Below are 16,342 nucleotides of genomic sequence, written 5' to 3'. Positions count from 1 at the left end.
CCTTGTTCTTTGGATTAGAAAGGTCAGGATCAATTCCTGGCCCTAATGAGTGTGGCTTGCATATATTAATCACCATTTGAGACTGTTTCTTCATTGGTAACTGAAGAAATCTTCTATATTTATTGAGAGAATGAAATATGATAAAGTCTAATGAAGCTGAAAGCATATGACAATTTGCCAAAAGCATTTAGTGGACAATTGATTTAACAGTATAATAAGTTTAATCTCATTTAAAAGTAAAATTAGCATTTACCAGATAGTAACGACAAGAACAGGATGTATGAGAGATTTAAAATTTTTAGATATATTCTGTTTTAAAATTGTGTTCAGACATACAGTCTATCTTATTTGATTTGTTTCCTCTGTGATCTTTTTGATCTCTTATACATGTTTTTGTGGCACCACTCAATTTTGTGTTTAATAATGATGATGCATATATTTAATGTTTATTGTGTGTTAAGAATTAACTAGACATTTGGTATATTATTTAAGTGTTCACAGTCACAAGTTCCTGATATTTCCTACTCATTGAAACATTCATGTCATCTTTTGACTACTAATATTACCCATGTGTCTTAGTTTGCTCCTACTGCTGTAACAAAAACCACAGCTTAAATAGTAGACACATATTTCCAATAGCTCTAGATACTGAGAAGTCCAAGATCAAGGGGACTTTAGATTTGGTTCTTCATTGAACCCTGTGATTGACTTGCAGATGGCTACATTCTCATTGTGTCCTGAAAGGGTAGAGAGAGAGAGAGAGAGAGCGAGCGAGCATTGTTGTCCCTTGATGTTCTCATAGTATATTGATTCCATTTTGAAAGCTCCATCCTCATGACTTCATCTATACCTAACCACCTCTCAAAGGCCCCATGTCTAACAGTGACACATTGACAGTGTTGGCAATGTTCAAAGTATGAATTTGAGAGTAGCACAAATATTCAGCCCATAACATTCTGCTCTTGGGCCCCCAAAGTTCAAATCTTTGTCCCATGCAAAATATACTCATTCCATCTCACCAACCCTAAAGTCTTAACTCATTGCAGCATCCACTCTAAAATCTAAGGTTCAAAGTCTCATTTATAAATACCACCTGAATCAGGTATGGGTGAGACTGAAAAAGTTATATTTCATCCTGAGGCAATTTTGTTTTGAACCATGATCCCTTGAAACCAAATAAGTTATGTACTTCCAAAATATAATGGTGAGATGGACATATATATGATAGGCATTCCTATTCTAAAGGAGAGAAAAGGAATAAAGGTGTCATGGGTTGCAAGCAGGTAAAGCCAAGCAAGGCAAACACCACTGTATCCAAAATCTGAAGAGTAAACTTCTTTAGTTTGATAGCTGTGTGAGGATGCTCCTGAGTAGTTGGGATAGGGAAACCTGGGACACAGCCCCAACAAAGGAGGAAAATAAGTTATGGGTGTGTTATAAAAAGAGAAATAGTTTTTAATTTTATTGTTTGTTTCTCTCCCTGTGCAGAATTTACAGAATATCTATGATGTCCTCAAGTGGGTCTTCACTATTTTCCCTCAATTCTGCTTGGGTCAAGGACTAATAGAACTCTGTTATAACCAGATCAAATATGACCTGACCCACAACTTCGGCATTGATTCCTATGTGAGTCCCTTTGAGATGGACTTCCTGGGCTGGATCTTTGTGGTATTGGCCTCTCAGGGCACAATTCTTCTCCTCTTGAGGATCCTACTGCACTGGGACCTTCTGCAGTGGTCAAGGTGTGTTCTGAAGGCCTTTGCCTCTCATTGCAGTGACTTTTGAATAAAGAGAGGGAGAAAAAAAAGTCCAGCCTGGAGGTTGCAAGATAAGAAAAGTGTCTGATCAGTATTATGCATGGTTATAATAAGTTAAGATATTATGTTTCTTTTTTTATTTTGATTCATGTTGAGTCACCAACACCAGGAAAAGGGAATTTCAAAAGATAAAGTGCCAACTGGTGAGATAATCGTTCCAATTATTTAGTTGTCTCCATGTATTTTCCACTTTGAAATTGCTCAATTTCCTTGTTACTTTGTAGTTCCTCAGGTGAATTTGGTTGATACCATAAAGTAATTTATTTTATGACTAAATGCCATTAACTCTTGGAAGCAGGAAAGTATGAAAATTCAGTAGAGATAACTGCATGGCCTTCACCCAATCTAGTTCCTTCTATTGCTGTGTTCTTATCTTTGTTAAGTTAGAATACAAGTCAGTGCCATGCACAGTTTAGATAGATGCATAGACATGTATTATAGTCTATATACATGCACAGAGACAAACACACATACGCATACACCCACTTTGCAAAGAAGTCTAGATTATTGTCAGATAATACATTTGAGATACATAGGGAAGAAATGTACTTTCTTGTGCAGGTCCTCAATGATGCATCTCCTCCTGCATGACCTGAATCCATTGACCTGCTCTTTCCCAGTGCTATTTCCCTCTGACTTCTGCCTAAGGGGGAGATTCATTTTGGAGAAATTGTTAAGACCCTGTTACTGGAGAACCTATTAAAATTATAAAGGCTAACTAACATTATTAATATTTTATGGTGATTTCCATATACATATGTTTTCCTTTTCAGTCATTTCATGATGCATTTTCTCACATAGCCCATGTAAGCTGCTAACGTAGAGAACCATTTTGAATACAAGTTCCAAAGCTCTTTTGAATTTGGCCATAATCACTCTGGAATCTGCAGATTTATAAAAACTGACTCAATTTGAAGTAGAAATCTGAGAGCTGTACAAATACAGTTTGTGCTGTGATATCCTTTCACAGTACAGTCTGTTTTAAAACCTGTAATGTAGACCCTCCTTTGGCAGAATTTCAGCTGCTTCATCCTCCTATATTATCAAAAGATTTTTTTTTAAAGAAAAGACATTCTGGGTTGGGAATACGGCCAGTGGTAGAGCACTTGCTTCACATGGTATGAGGCTCTGGGTTACACATACACACACACACACACACACACACACACAACCCCTCTGGATTATGTTTATTTTGTAAAGTGTAAGTATTAGTTGAACCTTATTTTAGAATTTTGTCTTTAATTGGGCCCAGTGACACACACCTGTAATCCCAGCAACTTGGGAGGCTGAGGCAAGTTCAAATCTAGTCTCAGCAACTGAGTGAGGCCTTAAGCAATGTAGTGAGACCCTGTGTCAAAATTTAAAAAAAAAAAGAATTTTGTCTTTAATATTCACAGTAGATAGTCAATTTTGTTGTTTTTTGTCTGCATAAAGGTCACAGAGCAAAGAAATTTAATCTAATTTAGATACCAGTTGCTTGATGCTCCTTATAGATATCTGTCAAAATAGTTCAATGACTGTGAGATGCTGTCATTTTTGTCATTTAAATCCAGATCCAATGGGGTCACTAATTATTATTTAAAAGGTACACTCCAAGGTTCTTAACAAGCACCTCTAACTCTGGTGCTCATACCTGGTAAAGCTATCTGTGATCCTTCGCCATCACCACAGAGATGTTTGCCTCATATTACCTGCACCTGTCTGATTTCACATCCAACACCTCTTCCTGTCTCTGCTAAGTTCCCCAAATACTTTGACCCATCTCAACATGTCTATAACATCCTTTTTTTTTTTTTTAATCTACGGGGCACCTCTGTAGTATTTATATGTCAATTATCTCTGCTTAATTACAAGCATATAGGAAAATTATACATGCCATAGTTGAATCTTGAAAGAGAATAAGACCATGCGCTCTGAATAGGAACAGAATAGACTTGGCTCTCCCTATTCTGAGCAGTGCATCTGTCACTAGAACCTTGGTGCTAGATGTTGAGTGTAGAGCCCGCCTCACTGCTGTCATTGTCTAATACACCCTGGCTCCATTCCGAAACCCCTGGTTGTCTGCTAAGAATTCAGATCTCGGTTAGCATTCAGCTGTAGCCCAACATCATCTAGGTTGGGTGAGTTTGGGGATTTCTTTCCTGCTTTCTCTTTTTTTTTTCCCCTGGAGCTGGGGTGTGCTTTCTGTGTCCTTTGTGCTGGCTGAGTCAGAATAGCCATGTGGTCCAGATACTAGGTATGCTGGAGCATCTGCAAATTTCTGCTATATCTAGTGTCCATCTGGATCTTTCTTCTTTGATAAAGATACCATTTATTGTGATTTTCAGTTGGAAGATGTCTGAGGGTCACATTGCTGAGTGCAGTTGAATGAATTAGGATTGTGGATTGTTGGAAGGGGGCCCAACAAGAAGTAATCTTCGTCACTTGTTCTCCAGCCACCAGAATTAGTTGTGAAGATTAAACAGTTGTGCACACCTGTGTCCCTTCCTGGTACCCTGAGATAAGTAACTCTGGGTTGAGACCCAGGAGGTATCTGTAAAGTACCACAGGCTGTGTGGAGATCATCTGGAGACAGGATGGCATAATGATGGCCTGATCCATTAGAGTAGGAAAAGGCCTTTGAAGGGCAAAGCTCAGGTGAAAGATCAAGAAACAGACCTTCATCTGGGACAAGGAAATGACATTCAAGCAGGAAAGTATAATTTTGTGGATTTTTAGAAACTGTACACACCCATGTAACCCCCTCTTAGATTAATTGAATATATTTAACACCTTTGATGCTCCTTCCTCATCAATAATTGCCTTCTGGGTAACTGATTTTCTTATTTTTATATGCATTGATTCATTTTCATGCTTTGGAATGTTATATAAATGATATAATATACACTCCTGAATGTCTAGCTATCAATCATTAAAGATAAGTGTGAAATATATTTTTGCCAAAAGGTGATTTCAGGTCTGGGAAAAAATACAGAAAAAAAGAGTTAAGATGACTGAGGACTGGCAGTGGATATTTTCATTGAGTTTTAATAGCTTCTTATTTTAAAATAGTTTGAGAATTGCAAGGTTGCAAAATTAATCTCCTATTACCTTTCACCCATTTTCCTCCATAACAACATGATAACATATTCTATAAAAAATATAGCACTGTGAAAAGCAGGAAATTAGTGTTAGTATAATATTGACTCAGTGGTCTGTACCTATTTAATCATTAAAATATAGGCATATTACAGTTTACAGGGGAAATTGAAATTTACTTGAAAGTTAAAATGCATCAGATTGAAAACCATAAAGAAAAGAGAGCAGCTTAGATTTAGAGAGAAATGGTTAGAATTGATAATTAAATTTGTATTCATCTGGAAAATACTTATTGAATACTTTTTGCAAGATGTTGTATGATGTGCTAGCAATACAATCCTTATATGCAATCCAACTTAAACTATAAACTTATAGTATTTGGATGTTTTAATAATTTATTTTATTAAATGAGCTATTTCCTATAAAAGTTGATATAGTTTGATAGCATTTTTTTGCATTTAGTAAGGTCTGGATTTACTTTATTATTCATAAAATTAAAAACTATTTCTAGTTGAGTATCAATCTATTTCGGTATCTTTTAGTAGCATGTATATTTCCTTCAAATTAAGGAATGAAATTAACTCTTGCTGGGAATCAGTAAGCAGGATGTCAAGATTAAGGTGTTTTGGTTGAAGGTGATATAGATATATGAAGGTGTTTTCTCTTGTTTTCATAATCTCTCTTATAGAATATCCCAGAATAATTTCCTAAGTGTGAATTGACTCTGACTTTATCTTTCCAGGGGTCATTCTTCTCTCCAAGGCACAGTCAAGTCTTCCAAGGACATAGATGTTGAAAAGGAGCAAATGAGGGTGCTTGAAGGAAGGACCAGTGGAGACATCCTTGTGTTAAACAGCCTCAGTAAAAGTTATGGAAGCTTTTTTAAGAAGACTATGTCTGTGCAAGATATTAGTTTAGGCATATCAAGAGGAGAGGTAGCAAAGCTTCTCTTTTTATCCTTTTCTGTTGTGAACCTGTATAATTCTAACTGCTGACCTGTTTGTGATGTTCTCAGAATAGCTGAAATCATGGCTATATTCAACCTTTACATTTCAGGAATTTTCACAGTCATAGGAGAAAAACCAAAAAGAGGATCCATTGGCTTTTTCCATAGTGAAATCACTGTTGATTGATAACATTTGTTTTATTTCATAATTTTTAAAATTTTATGTTACTCAGTAGTTTTCAGTATGGTTTGGACTATGGTATGTCTTTTTAAAAAATTAGTTGTAGATAGACACAGTACCTTTAATTTATTTATCATTATGTGGTACTGAGAATCGAACCCAGTGCCTCACACATTTAGGCAAGCCCTGTACCACTGAGCTTCACCCCCAGCTCTGGGATATCATTTTATTAAGTGAAAGTATATTATAGTTAATAAAGGAAACTGCTTTTTACTCTCATTTTGACTTCAATACTTTTTAAGTGTACAGTTAAGCCCAACTAATAAAATGCTACTCTGGAAAACCAAAGAATATTTTTCATACACCATTGCAAGAGCTGGGAATTTTTTTCATGGCTATGGCATTAATTCTAGGAGAAATCTTTAATCAGAACTGACAGAAGCCATATAAATTGTCCCTGATTTGTACTTAATGCATAAAGGGAAATCAATTCTGGAAATGATTACCTTTAATTAACTGTTAAAAATAAAAGAGCACCTTGCATGCATATTGTTCCAAGCTCCTGAGAATTTCAAAGTAGGCTATATTGTTATCTGATTGGCACCCATTCCCTGCCTTTGAGAGGAGAATAGACATTTCAGATATGAGTATTCTGAGGGGTAAAAAGGTAAAGAGAACAGCCTAAAGCATTCTGGGAGTATCCTTATACCAAAGACTATGATTTCTGGTAGAAAAGGAAAAATGGTAAGGATGTGTTTACTTATAGCTGTTCTTTCTACTGCTTTAAGACTGGCTCTGCAGTCTAACCTATTTTATTTGAACATTTTTCACCCTTGTTTTGAAATTAATTAAAATCAATATTAATTTGCTGCTACTACTCTATGGTAGGTTTAAGCTAAGGAATAAGTGAAAAACTTGAAAATATTCATAAGAATGATTATTTATGTATCTGATATGAGATGCCATATAAATTTGACTTTTGTGGTAGTCAACTTTTTGGTACTGCAATAAAACAGGGGAGATAATAAAGTTATAAGAGAGGGTATATTTATTTGGGCTCACAGTTCCATAGGTTTCAGTGTGTGACTCATTGGCTCCTAACTTTGGGCTTGTGTTGTCATATTACATCATGGCAGGAGCTCATAGAGGAGAAAGATCATTCAACTCATGGCCAAGTGCAAAAGAAGGAGGAATAGAAGGGAACAGGGTCCAAATATCCCCTTCAAGGGCACACCCTCAACAACCTGACACTATCCACTAGGCCCTACCTCCTAACAGACTGCACCTCTTCCCAGTAGCACCAAGGACTAGAGACCAAACCTTCAACATGTAGGCTTTTGGAGACATTCAAGTTGCGAATTATTATAAGTTTTATATGCTAAGCTTTTATGAGCATCACAGTTTAGTCACTCAGATGGGAAGTAATTTGTAAAAGCCTTCAGAAAATAGAAATGACTGAGATATGAACCTGTCCCTTTAGGAATAACTAACTGGATAGGAAACCAAAGATCATAAACACAGTATTACACAACAGCATAAGCTTTGTCCCAAGGCAGGATAGGATTAGAAGATGTATGAGTGGTACTGTCTATAGTGCTTTACATCTTAAAGATTGTGCAAGGAAAGTAGAAGGATAGTTGCAGGGGGAGAGCTTTATTTCAAAGGTAGCTTTATGGCTAAGCCTTAAAACAGAGATACCATCTGGTTGGCCTGGTGGTGGTATGCCTTGGAGTACCCAGCTATGGCCTGACTGACATCAATGACATGGGACAGGCCTGGACTGAGATAAAACCATATTTCAGATATAGGTAATTGGGAGAAATATGGTTATTAAAGCAAGTGGCAATTCAGACAGTGGCATTCAGAGGCCTGAGGTAGAGTACTGTGATAGCTGGGGGTGGCATGCTGACAGAAATCCATAAGTAGTCACTTTCTAAGATCCCAGAAGCCAGGAAGCCAGTATATGAAAATAGATAGAATCACCTACTCATTCAAAAACTGTCTGGGAAGGAGATGGGCAAGAATCATATTCTCAGGCGCCATGTTGAATTCTCAAGCAGAGTATATACCTGGAAGCACAAGACTACATCTAGAAAAAAGAACCAGGAGGCCAATTTTTACATGGAATATATGATAGGATTGGACCAAGAAATAAGTTGATGAGTGTTAAGAGCATAAAACTAAGGGTCATCTTCTGAGTGTCAGGATTTGCTTTGAGCTAGGAACGAATTTGTAACCTCTTCAGTACTCTTCAAGGAAGGTATACAGCTACAAGCAATATACATATGGAGAGTGAAAAATGAAATTTTTTTTAAAAAAGCATTTTGGAATATACAGAAATGAATATCAAGAGCATAATTATTTCTACAAAGATATGACTTTCAAAGACTGTCATCTCTGCATAATTTGGGATAGTTAGCATTTACTTCTCATTCTTTTAAGTTTTCCATATATGAATTTACTTGTCTATGAGTGAATGCTATAGTTTTTATACTACTTAAATGCTGTGATGATCTTGAAAGTATTGTGTAAAACATAAAATGCTTTACAATGTGTGATTCTTTAAAATGTACAAATATCACGTATCAATAATGTCAATTCAAAGTTGACTCAGAGAAAATGCATAATGTCATTATCATTATTTTTAACCTATTTTATTTAACTTTATTTTTTCCTTAGTGCTTTGGACTCTTAGGAGTGAATGGAGCTGGGAAGAGCACTACATTCAAGGTTTTGAATGGTGAAATTCCTCCAAGTTCAGGACATGCTGTTGTTAGGACTCCCATGGGGTAAGATCAAGATTTAATTATTTTGCTGTGCTGCCTAAGCAGGTAATAATCAAGCCCAGAGAAACCCCACATTCTTTCTGCCCTGTGGAATAAAGTTTGAAAGCACAATTTTCCTCCAAATTTATCTTCAAATCACCACTTCTCCAAAAGGATAAGGGTGTCCATAATGTGAATGGAGCTCAAACCTGATAGCCAGAGCAAAGGGTCAGGGAGGTATTGTCACAAAGAAGCTGAGGGCAGACATCTCTGAGAGGCATCAGATTGCAGTTGAGATGTCTGTATGTAACTCAAGTGAGCAGAAAATAGCCAAGGGTTGATTCTTCTTGCTTTTATGGATAAATCTTTCAATGTCCCCACCACCTCATTCTGTAATTCCTTCTGAACTGTGTGCTCAATTTGGAGCTTTTCCTCTGAGACCTGGGGACTTTGCTCCTCTTTCTGCCTGTATGTGGTGGCAGCATGTCCTCCTCTTTCCTGAGCTATAATCAGGACTAACATTTGTGGTTTTCTCTCTTCTTCAAAGGGAGATTACTTGCTCCCCACTTTTCTGAGGCTGGATTTGCTACTTGATTCCTGTTATAAATTTGACTTAATAGGAAACTTGGTTCAATACCACACTAAACTCTTAATACTTTTAGCTTCACAGCTGTTTTCTAGTTGTTCCTTCTCCACAAGCAACCCATGTGATCCCCCTGTGCATGTCCCCATATCCTAGTCTGTTTTCAATACTGTGTTGCAAGGCCCCGGGCATAGATCTTTTTATTTTCCTACTATAGCAGACTCACTGTAATTTAATGATACATTTCAATTTCTATGAAATTATGAAATGAAAGACCTGTTTTCTGTGCATTCTCTGAAGGTCATTATATGACTATCCACCAAGTTATCATGAAGTTATTTGATTTCATAGGGTGTGCTGGGGATCAGAGAATCATTTCTACATAGATTTGAGAAAATGTGCTTTAGATTTTTAACTTTTTTATGGCTTCAGATATAGTAATTGAATAAAAAAAGGTTCAGAAATGTAATCACCCATCAATTAGCTACTTCTTCAAATCAACAAATATTCATTGTCTGCCTGTGTTGTGTCAGGAGAATGAAAATTTTTCCCTAAAATCCATTACTGATATTTGCGTATCTCCTGTCAGTTTAATTTAAAGAACCATACAACTAATTTTATATGTTTTCTCTGTGTCTGCTTGTGTGTGTATAAGTGTGGTTGTTTATGTAGAAAGACATATACATGCTTCCAATTCAGATAAAATTTAAAAGATTGTTTCATTTCACTTATACATTTTATAGTCTTCTTCTATGATTATAAGTTTAAGTTTTTCAAATTGATGGGCATGAAATCTCCCTTTTATTTGCACTTTATTGATTCTGTCTGAACTCGAGTACCTTTCCCGTATATATTTGTTACATACCTTTCCTTTCTGTCATTTGCAATTATATCCCTCAACCTTTTGTGTGTATTGTAACTTTTTTGTTACTTATAAATATAGGAATTTGTTACATACTCTGCTGAAAATATAATCTTTTTGTATGTTTTTCCTGAATTCTTCCTTTCCTTTCCTTTCCTTTCCTTTCCTTTCCTTTCCTTTCCTTTCCTTTCCTTTCCTTTCCTTTCCTTTCCTTTCCTTTCCTTTCCTTTCCTTTCCTTTCCTTTCCTTTCCTTTCCTTTCCTTTCCTTTCCTTTCCTTTCCTTTCCTTTCCTTTCCTTTCCTTTCCTTTTCCTTTCCTTTCCTTTCCTTTCCTTTCCTTTCCTTTCCTTTCCTTTCCTTTCCTTTCCTTTCCTTTCCTTTCCTTTCCTTTCCTTTCCTTTCCTTTCCTTTCCTTTTCCTTTCCTTTCCTTTCCTTTCCTTTCCTTTCCTTTCCTTTCCTTTCCTTTCCTTTCCTTTCCTTTCCTTTCCTTTCCTTTCCTTTCCTTTCCTTTCCTTTCCTTTCCTTTCCTTTCCTTTCCTTTCCTTTCCTTTCCTTTCCTTTCCTTTCCTTTCCTTTCCTTTCCTTTCCTTTCCTTTCCTTTCCTTTCCTTTCCTTTCCTTTCCTTTCCTTTCCTTTCCTTTCCTTTCCTTTCCTTTCCTTTCCTTTCCTTTCCTTTCCTTTCCTTTCCTTTCCTTTCCTTTCCTTTCCTTGAGATTGAACTCAGGGTCACTTAACCACTGAGCACATCTCCAGATCATTTTATGTTTTTTATTTTGAGACAGGGTTTCACTAAGTTGCTTAGGGCCTAACTAAGTTGCTGAGGCTGGCTTTGAACTCAAATTCCTCCTGCCTCAGCCTCCCAAGCTGCTGGAATTACAGGTGTGCCTTACCATGCCTGACATGTTTTGCATGTTTTAAATATTCCTTTATAGTGGTATCTTGTGTTTTAATTTTTGCTTAAAAGGTACATATATAAATTCTCTGTTTCAGTTTAGTCCATTTGTTTTCTTTTCTGTGTTATTTATTGCTCTTGAATATTAAGAAATTCTTCCCTTTTTGAGGTCATAAGACTTTTCTCCATATTTTATGTTCCAAAGATTTTTTTCTTATACTCATGTGTTTATAGTATAGTTGAAATATTTATTTCTAATATAGTAGAAATATTATTTGATTTTTCCCTATATAATTGGTATCTAAAATGTTTTCTCAAAAACATATCCTTGTCCACCAATTGGAAGCAGTTCTATTGTGTACCAAAATCTGATATTTAATATTTGGCTTCAAGTTCTTTCATTTTATCAAGAATCCTACTGTAGGGGAGGAACAGATCTCTGCTCTTTTCTTCCTTAGTTCTTACATGGGTTCTTTGAGTACAGGAACCATATCAATACAAGGAAGATCAACAAGAGAAAAGAAGACAAGTTTTATTAATTTTGTGTGTTCATAGGGATCTTCAGAAAAGTGAGAAGTCTAAAGAAATGGCCAAGAAAATGCCTTTGTGCATTTTAGACAAAGAATGATAAATTTGTGAATGAATGACAGGACAAAAGGATCTCTGGCTGAGAGTAGTTAAATTCTAGGGATTCACTAAGAGGCTCTTGGGACTGTAAAATCTAGTGGAAGATTAGAGTTGCAGCCATAAGTTTATTTATTCAGGCTCGTTACAATCCCAATGTCCAGTCTTTGATTATACAAGCTACTTTATTGCCCTGGTGCAGGAAAGACATCTTTATAGCTTGTTGCATGTAGGAAAAGACAGGCCACAGGGCCCTTTCTGCAGTTACAATTCCTCAGGTGATTTCAGTTTGAAATTACCAATATACCAATTCAGCATATTTTGGGATGATGTATTCTGAGCTCTTCTAGTACATTGAATTACTTGGTCCTTTTCCTAGTTCATTTTTAGAATTGCTTGAAATATTTGGTGTACTTTTTTATTGCATACTATTTTAAGAATATAATAGTCTGCATAAAAAAAGTCACAATATTTGATTGCTAATCAATATTTTGGATACAATTGCATCAAGTTTATGCTATAATTTGAGGAGATACAACTTCATTATGATATTTTGTCCATCTTATCTTTGATGGTGATTTGTATAAATACTTGAACCATCTTAAGAACATCATTTAATTATGTTTTGAAATTTGCCTCACAAAATCCTTGAATATCTGCTTTTAATTATTCATCCCAATAAATTTTGCTTCATCAGGAGGTAATTCATCTCTTATTTCTTTTCTTTTCCTTTAAGCTTTTTGTTTCTGGTTAGTTTTTTTTTCTGGCTTGGGAGTTTTCTAGCTAACATTGCTAGTAAGTTTATGGGGTTTTGCTTTTGCCCCTTTTCTACCCTTTTGGATACCGCCTCCAGTCTGGCATTTATTCCATGGACCTTTAGGATAGAAACAGTCCTTCTATTGACAGCTTAGGTCTTCATCTCATGGTTACATATGAAAAAGAGCCGGTTCCCATTCACTGGTATCTTGTTCTAATTCTGCCCTGCCAATCCAGCCTGGAAGGTGAGCAACTTACTACTGACCTCTGACACCTTTGCTCAGCTATTTTCAATAAGATTTTGGGCTCTCTTACCAACTCAGGTAATCACATAATGAACCTGATTTTTGTCCACTTACAATGCATGTCAATTATGAAGGACTTTCGGTCCCCATTACCTTGTAGGGGACAAATTTGTAGCTACTTCATGAAATTCAAACCTAGTACTCAACCACTAGTGGTTTTTAGATCCTTCTTCTAGCTTTCTGTTTTGTTTTGCATCCACAAAGATGTGCATTTTTTGTCGTGGCTATTTATTTTAGGAACAAGTTATGTAGAAGTGAAGAAAATAAAAGTCCTTTACTCATAGTTTCTGTGTGTAGTGGAAGAAATTTAGAATATTGTGTCTGTAATTCTACAATAGAATTTTAATTGACTTTATATTACATTTATGGATCAATTTGGAATGAACTAACATTTTGACAATGCTATGTTTTTCTCTTCCATAAAACATGTATATCTTACTAAAGTAAATAATTTATTTTTAAAAATAAATTTAAAAGTCATTCCTTATATTTTATCTAGAATACAATGGCCTTGTCAGTAATTAATGAAATATTTGTCTCCTTTATCTCTACAGTAGTACTTCCACTTTCAGTTCTAGAATTATCAAAGCGATGTTAAATGACAATGCATTTTCTCATTTAATAGTTATATTTCTATTTACTAAATATAATGATTTGAGAATTATGTACATACTGTTCATCAACTAAAATAATCATTATTTTTCAATTTTATTAACATTCTTATAAGGAATATTCTAAATTTACATCTTAGCATTTATACACATGAATAATTTTATGGCTCTTTTTTGATATATTTGTTATAAAGACAGTATTCATGATTATTTATGTCCTTACCTTTCTAAAATAAATTTTATTTATTAAAAGTTTTATTTACTTATTAGAAACTTGTATTTCTTTTCTCTTTTTATATCTGAATATTTGTATTTCTATAAAATAATCTTAAAGTCTTCTTCTGACTTTTTTACTTTGAAAAGTCTGATATGATGAATTTCTTAGCAATTTAATTTTTTACTATTTATTTTTTAAACTATTAAAAGTCATCCTTCAAATTTGTTCTTCAACTTTTTTCTTCTTTGTATAGCTTTATCTTGATCATAAAACCATAATATATGATATCATTGCTATTATTCTATAATGACATATGACTTTTAATTTTGGGTTTTTCTCAAAATTTAGAATATTTTTAAATACTCAATAATTTTTTGCTGTCATATTTTTGAAAATATTTTTAAAAAACTATTTTTGAGGTATCATTTGCATATTGAAAAGAACATCTCAATAAATTTTATACAGTGAATAAACTTATATAATAATCAGTACTACCCTCAAGACACAGAAGACAACTGTTACTTCATGAATGCCTTCCCATCACTTCTCATCAAGGCAATCCGATTTTGATGTATTTATTTACATTTATTTATTTATTTTAACCTTCTTATTACTATAATTATTATTATATACAAAAATGCTCTAGAAGAGCCCATGAGGCCACCTCAGCCAACACCGGATAATGGCTGCAGTCCCAAAGGAGGTAAAAGGTTCCAACAATATCCCATCCCCTTTTTAAAATTCCTTGTTTTTCTCTAGCTCTTGCATATAAGAGAAAACACTGGACTCTTGAGTTTCTGAATGTGGCTTATTTCAATTAAGAGTATATTACTTGGGCTGGGGATGTGGCTCAAGTGGTAGCATGCTGGCCTGGCATGTGTGCGGCCCGGGCTCGATCCTCAGCACCACATACAAACAAATCTGTTGTGTCCGCCAAAAACTAAAAAATGAATATTAAAAAAATTCTCTCTCTCTCTCTCTCTCTCTCTCTCTCCTCTCTTTTTTTTAAAAAAAGAGTATATTACCTTTTCCATCCATTATTAGCAAGTGACATAATTTCATGTTTTATGGTTGAATAAAAATTCACTGTACATATGTATCACATTTATTTTATCTGTTCATCTGTCAATGGACACCTAGGCTGGTTCCATAACTTGGCCATTGTGAACTTCACAGGTGTAAACACTGGAATGAAGATATCACTATATTATCCTGACTTTAGTTGTTTTTGATAAATATCTGGGTTATGTGGATCCATTCCTACTCTTGAGCCCTTGTCATATAGCTCCAAAAAGTGGTTGTACTGAAATGCAATTATATGGGCCAACATTATAGTTTATAATCTGGCAGATACACACCACCACACACACACACACACACACACACACACACACACACACACACACACACACACATTATATACATATATATGGTAAAGAGGCCCCATTCTATAGGCTCTTTTTCCGTGCTCGTAATTGTTTCTTTTGCTGTGCAGAAACTTTTTAAATTTGATGCTATCCCTTTACTGGTTCTAGGTTTATTTCTTGAGGTATAAGAATTTTATCAAGGAAGTTGCTGCCAGCACCTATATGTTGTATTGTTGCTCCCAGGTTTTCTTTTTGCAGTTGCAAAGTTTCTGGTCTAATTCCTAGGTCTCTGATTGATTTTGAGTTGACTTTTGTGCAAGATGAGAGATAGGGATCTATTTTCATTTATTATTAATCAAATGGACCTAACATCTGTGGAATATTTAATCCACCAACGACTGAATTGACTTTCTTTTCAGTGGCACATGGAACCTTCTTTAAAGCAGACCATATTTGAAGACACAAAGCAAATCTTAGCAAATACAAAAAAAAAAAAAAGTCCCTAGACAAATCTTAGTACCTTATCAGATCATAATACAATGAAGTTATCAGATCATAAAAGAATGAAGTTAGCAATGAATAACAAGATAAAAATCAGAAACCATTTTAACAGATGGATATTGAATAGTGCACTTTTGAACAGTGAATGGAATCATAGAAGGAATCAGTGGAGAAAAAAAATCTCTGAGAAACAACAGAAATACCATATATCAGAATCTCTAGGACACTTTGAAAGTAGTCCTAAGAGGAAAGTTTATAACATTCAGCGTGCATAAAATAATGAAAACAGAAACAGATCCAAAATAAACAATCTGTCATATCTCAAGGCACTAGGAAAGCAAGAACAAACTAATTCCCAAAGAGTAGAAGACAGGAAGTAATTAAGATCAGAACTGAAATTAATGAAATTAAGAAGTAAAAAAAAAAAGTCATCCAGGTGAGGTGGCACATACCTATAGTCCCGGCCACTTGGGAGGCTAGGACAAGTTTGCATGGTGAGTTCAAAGTCAACCTCACCAAAAGTGAGGCACTAAGCAATTCAGTGAGACCCTGTCTCTAAATAAAATACAAAATAGAAATGAGGATGTGGCTCAGTGTTTGAGTGCTCCTGAGTTCAATCCCTGATATCCCCACCCCCATGCATAAAACAAAACAAAACAAAAAAACAACAATGCCACATTACAAAACATCAATAAAACAGAGAATTAGTTTTTTGAAAATAAAAACAAGATTGATATACATTATTTTGATATTTTAAAATGTGACAGTATATTATATTAAGGCAAATGTTCTTGCAACTAAAATTCAGGAAAAAAAAAAGTAGAACTTTGACAGTA

General features: G+C 35.0%; 1 protein-coding gene across 1 annotated transcript in view; it reads left to right on the top strand.

Moving 5' to 3' along the window:
• Abca13 (ATP binding cassette subfamily A member 13) overlaps positions 1-16,342 on the top strand; it is a 422,085-nt gene that overhangs the window by 316,983 nt on the left and 88,760 nt on the right. The window contains exons 53-55 of the mRNA XM_078039756.1: positions 1,489-1,742; positions 5,638-5,830; positions 8,702-8,811. Of these exons, the coding sequence (XP_077895882.1) occupies positions 1,489-1,742; positions 5,638-5,830; positions 8,702-8,811 (557 nt within the window). The remainder of the gene's footprint in view (positions 1-1,488; positions 1,743-5,637; positions 5,831-8,701; positions 8,812-16,342) is intronic.

The sequence above is a fragment of the Ictidomys tridecemlineatus genome, chromosome 2, assembly GCF_052094955.1.
Source record: "Ictidomys tridecemlineatus isolate mIctTri1 chromosome 2, mIctTri1.hap1, whole genome shotgun sequence".
NCBI lineage: Eukaryota > Metazoa > Chordata > Mammalia > Rodentia > Sciuridae > Ictidomys > Ictidomys tridecemlineatus.
Note: the sequence above shows the minus strand (reverse complement) of the source record. Positions and strands in the feature narration are given on the sequence as shown.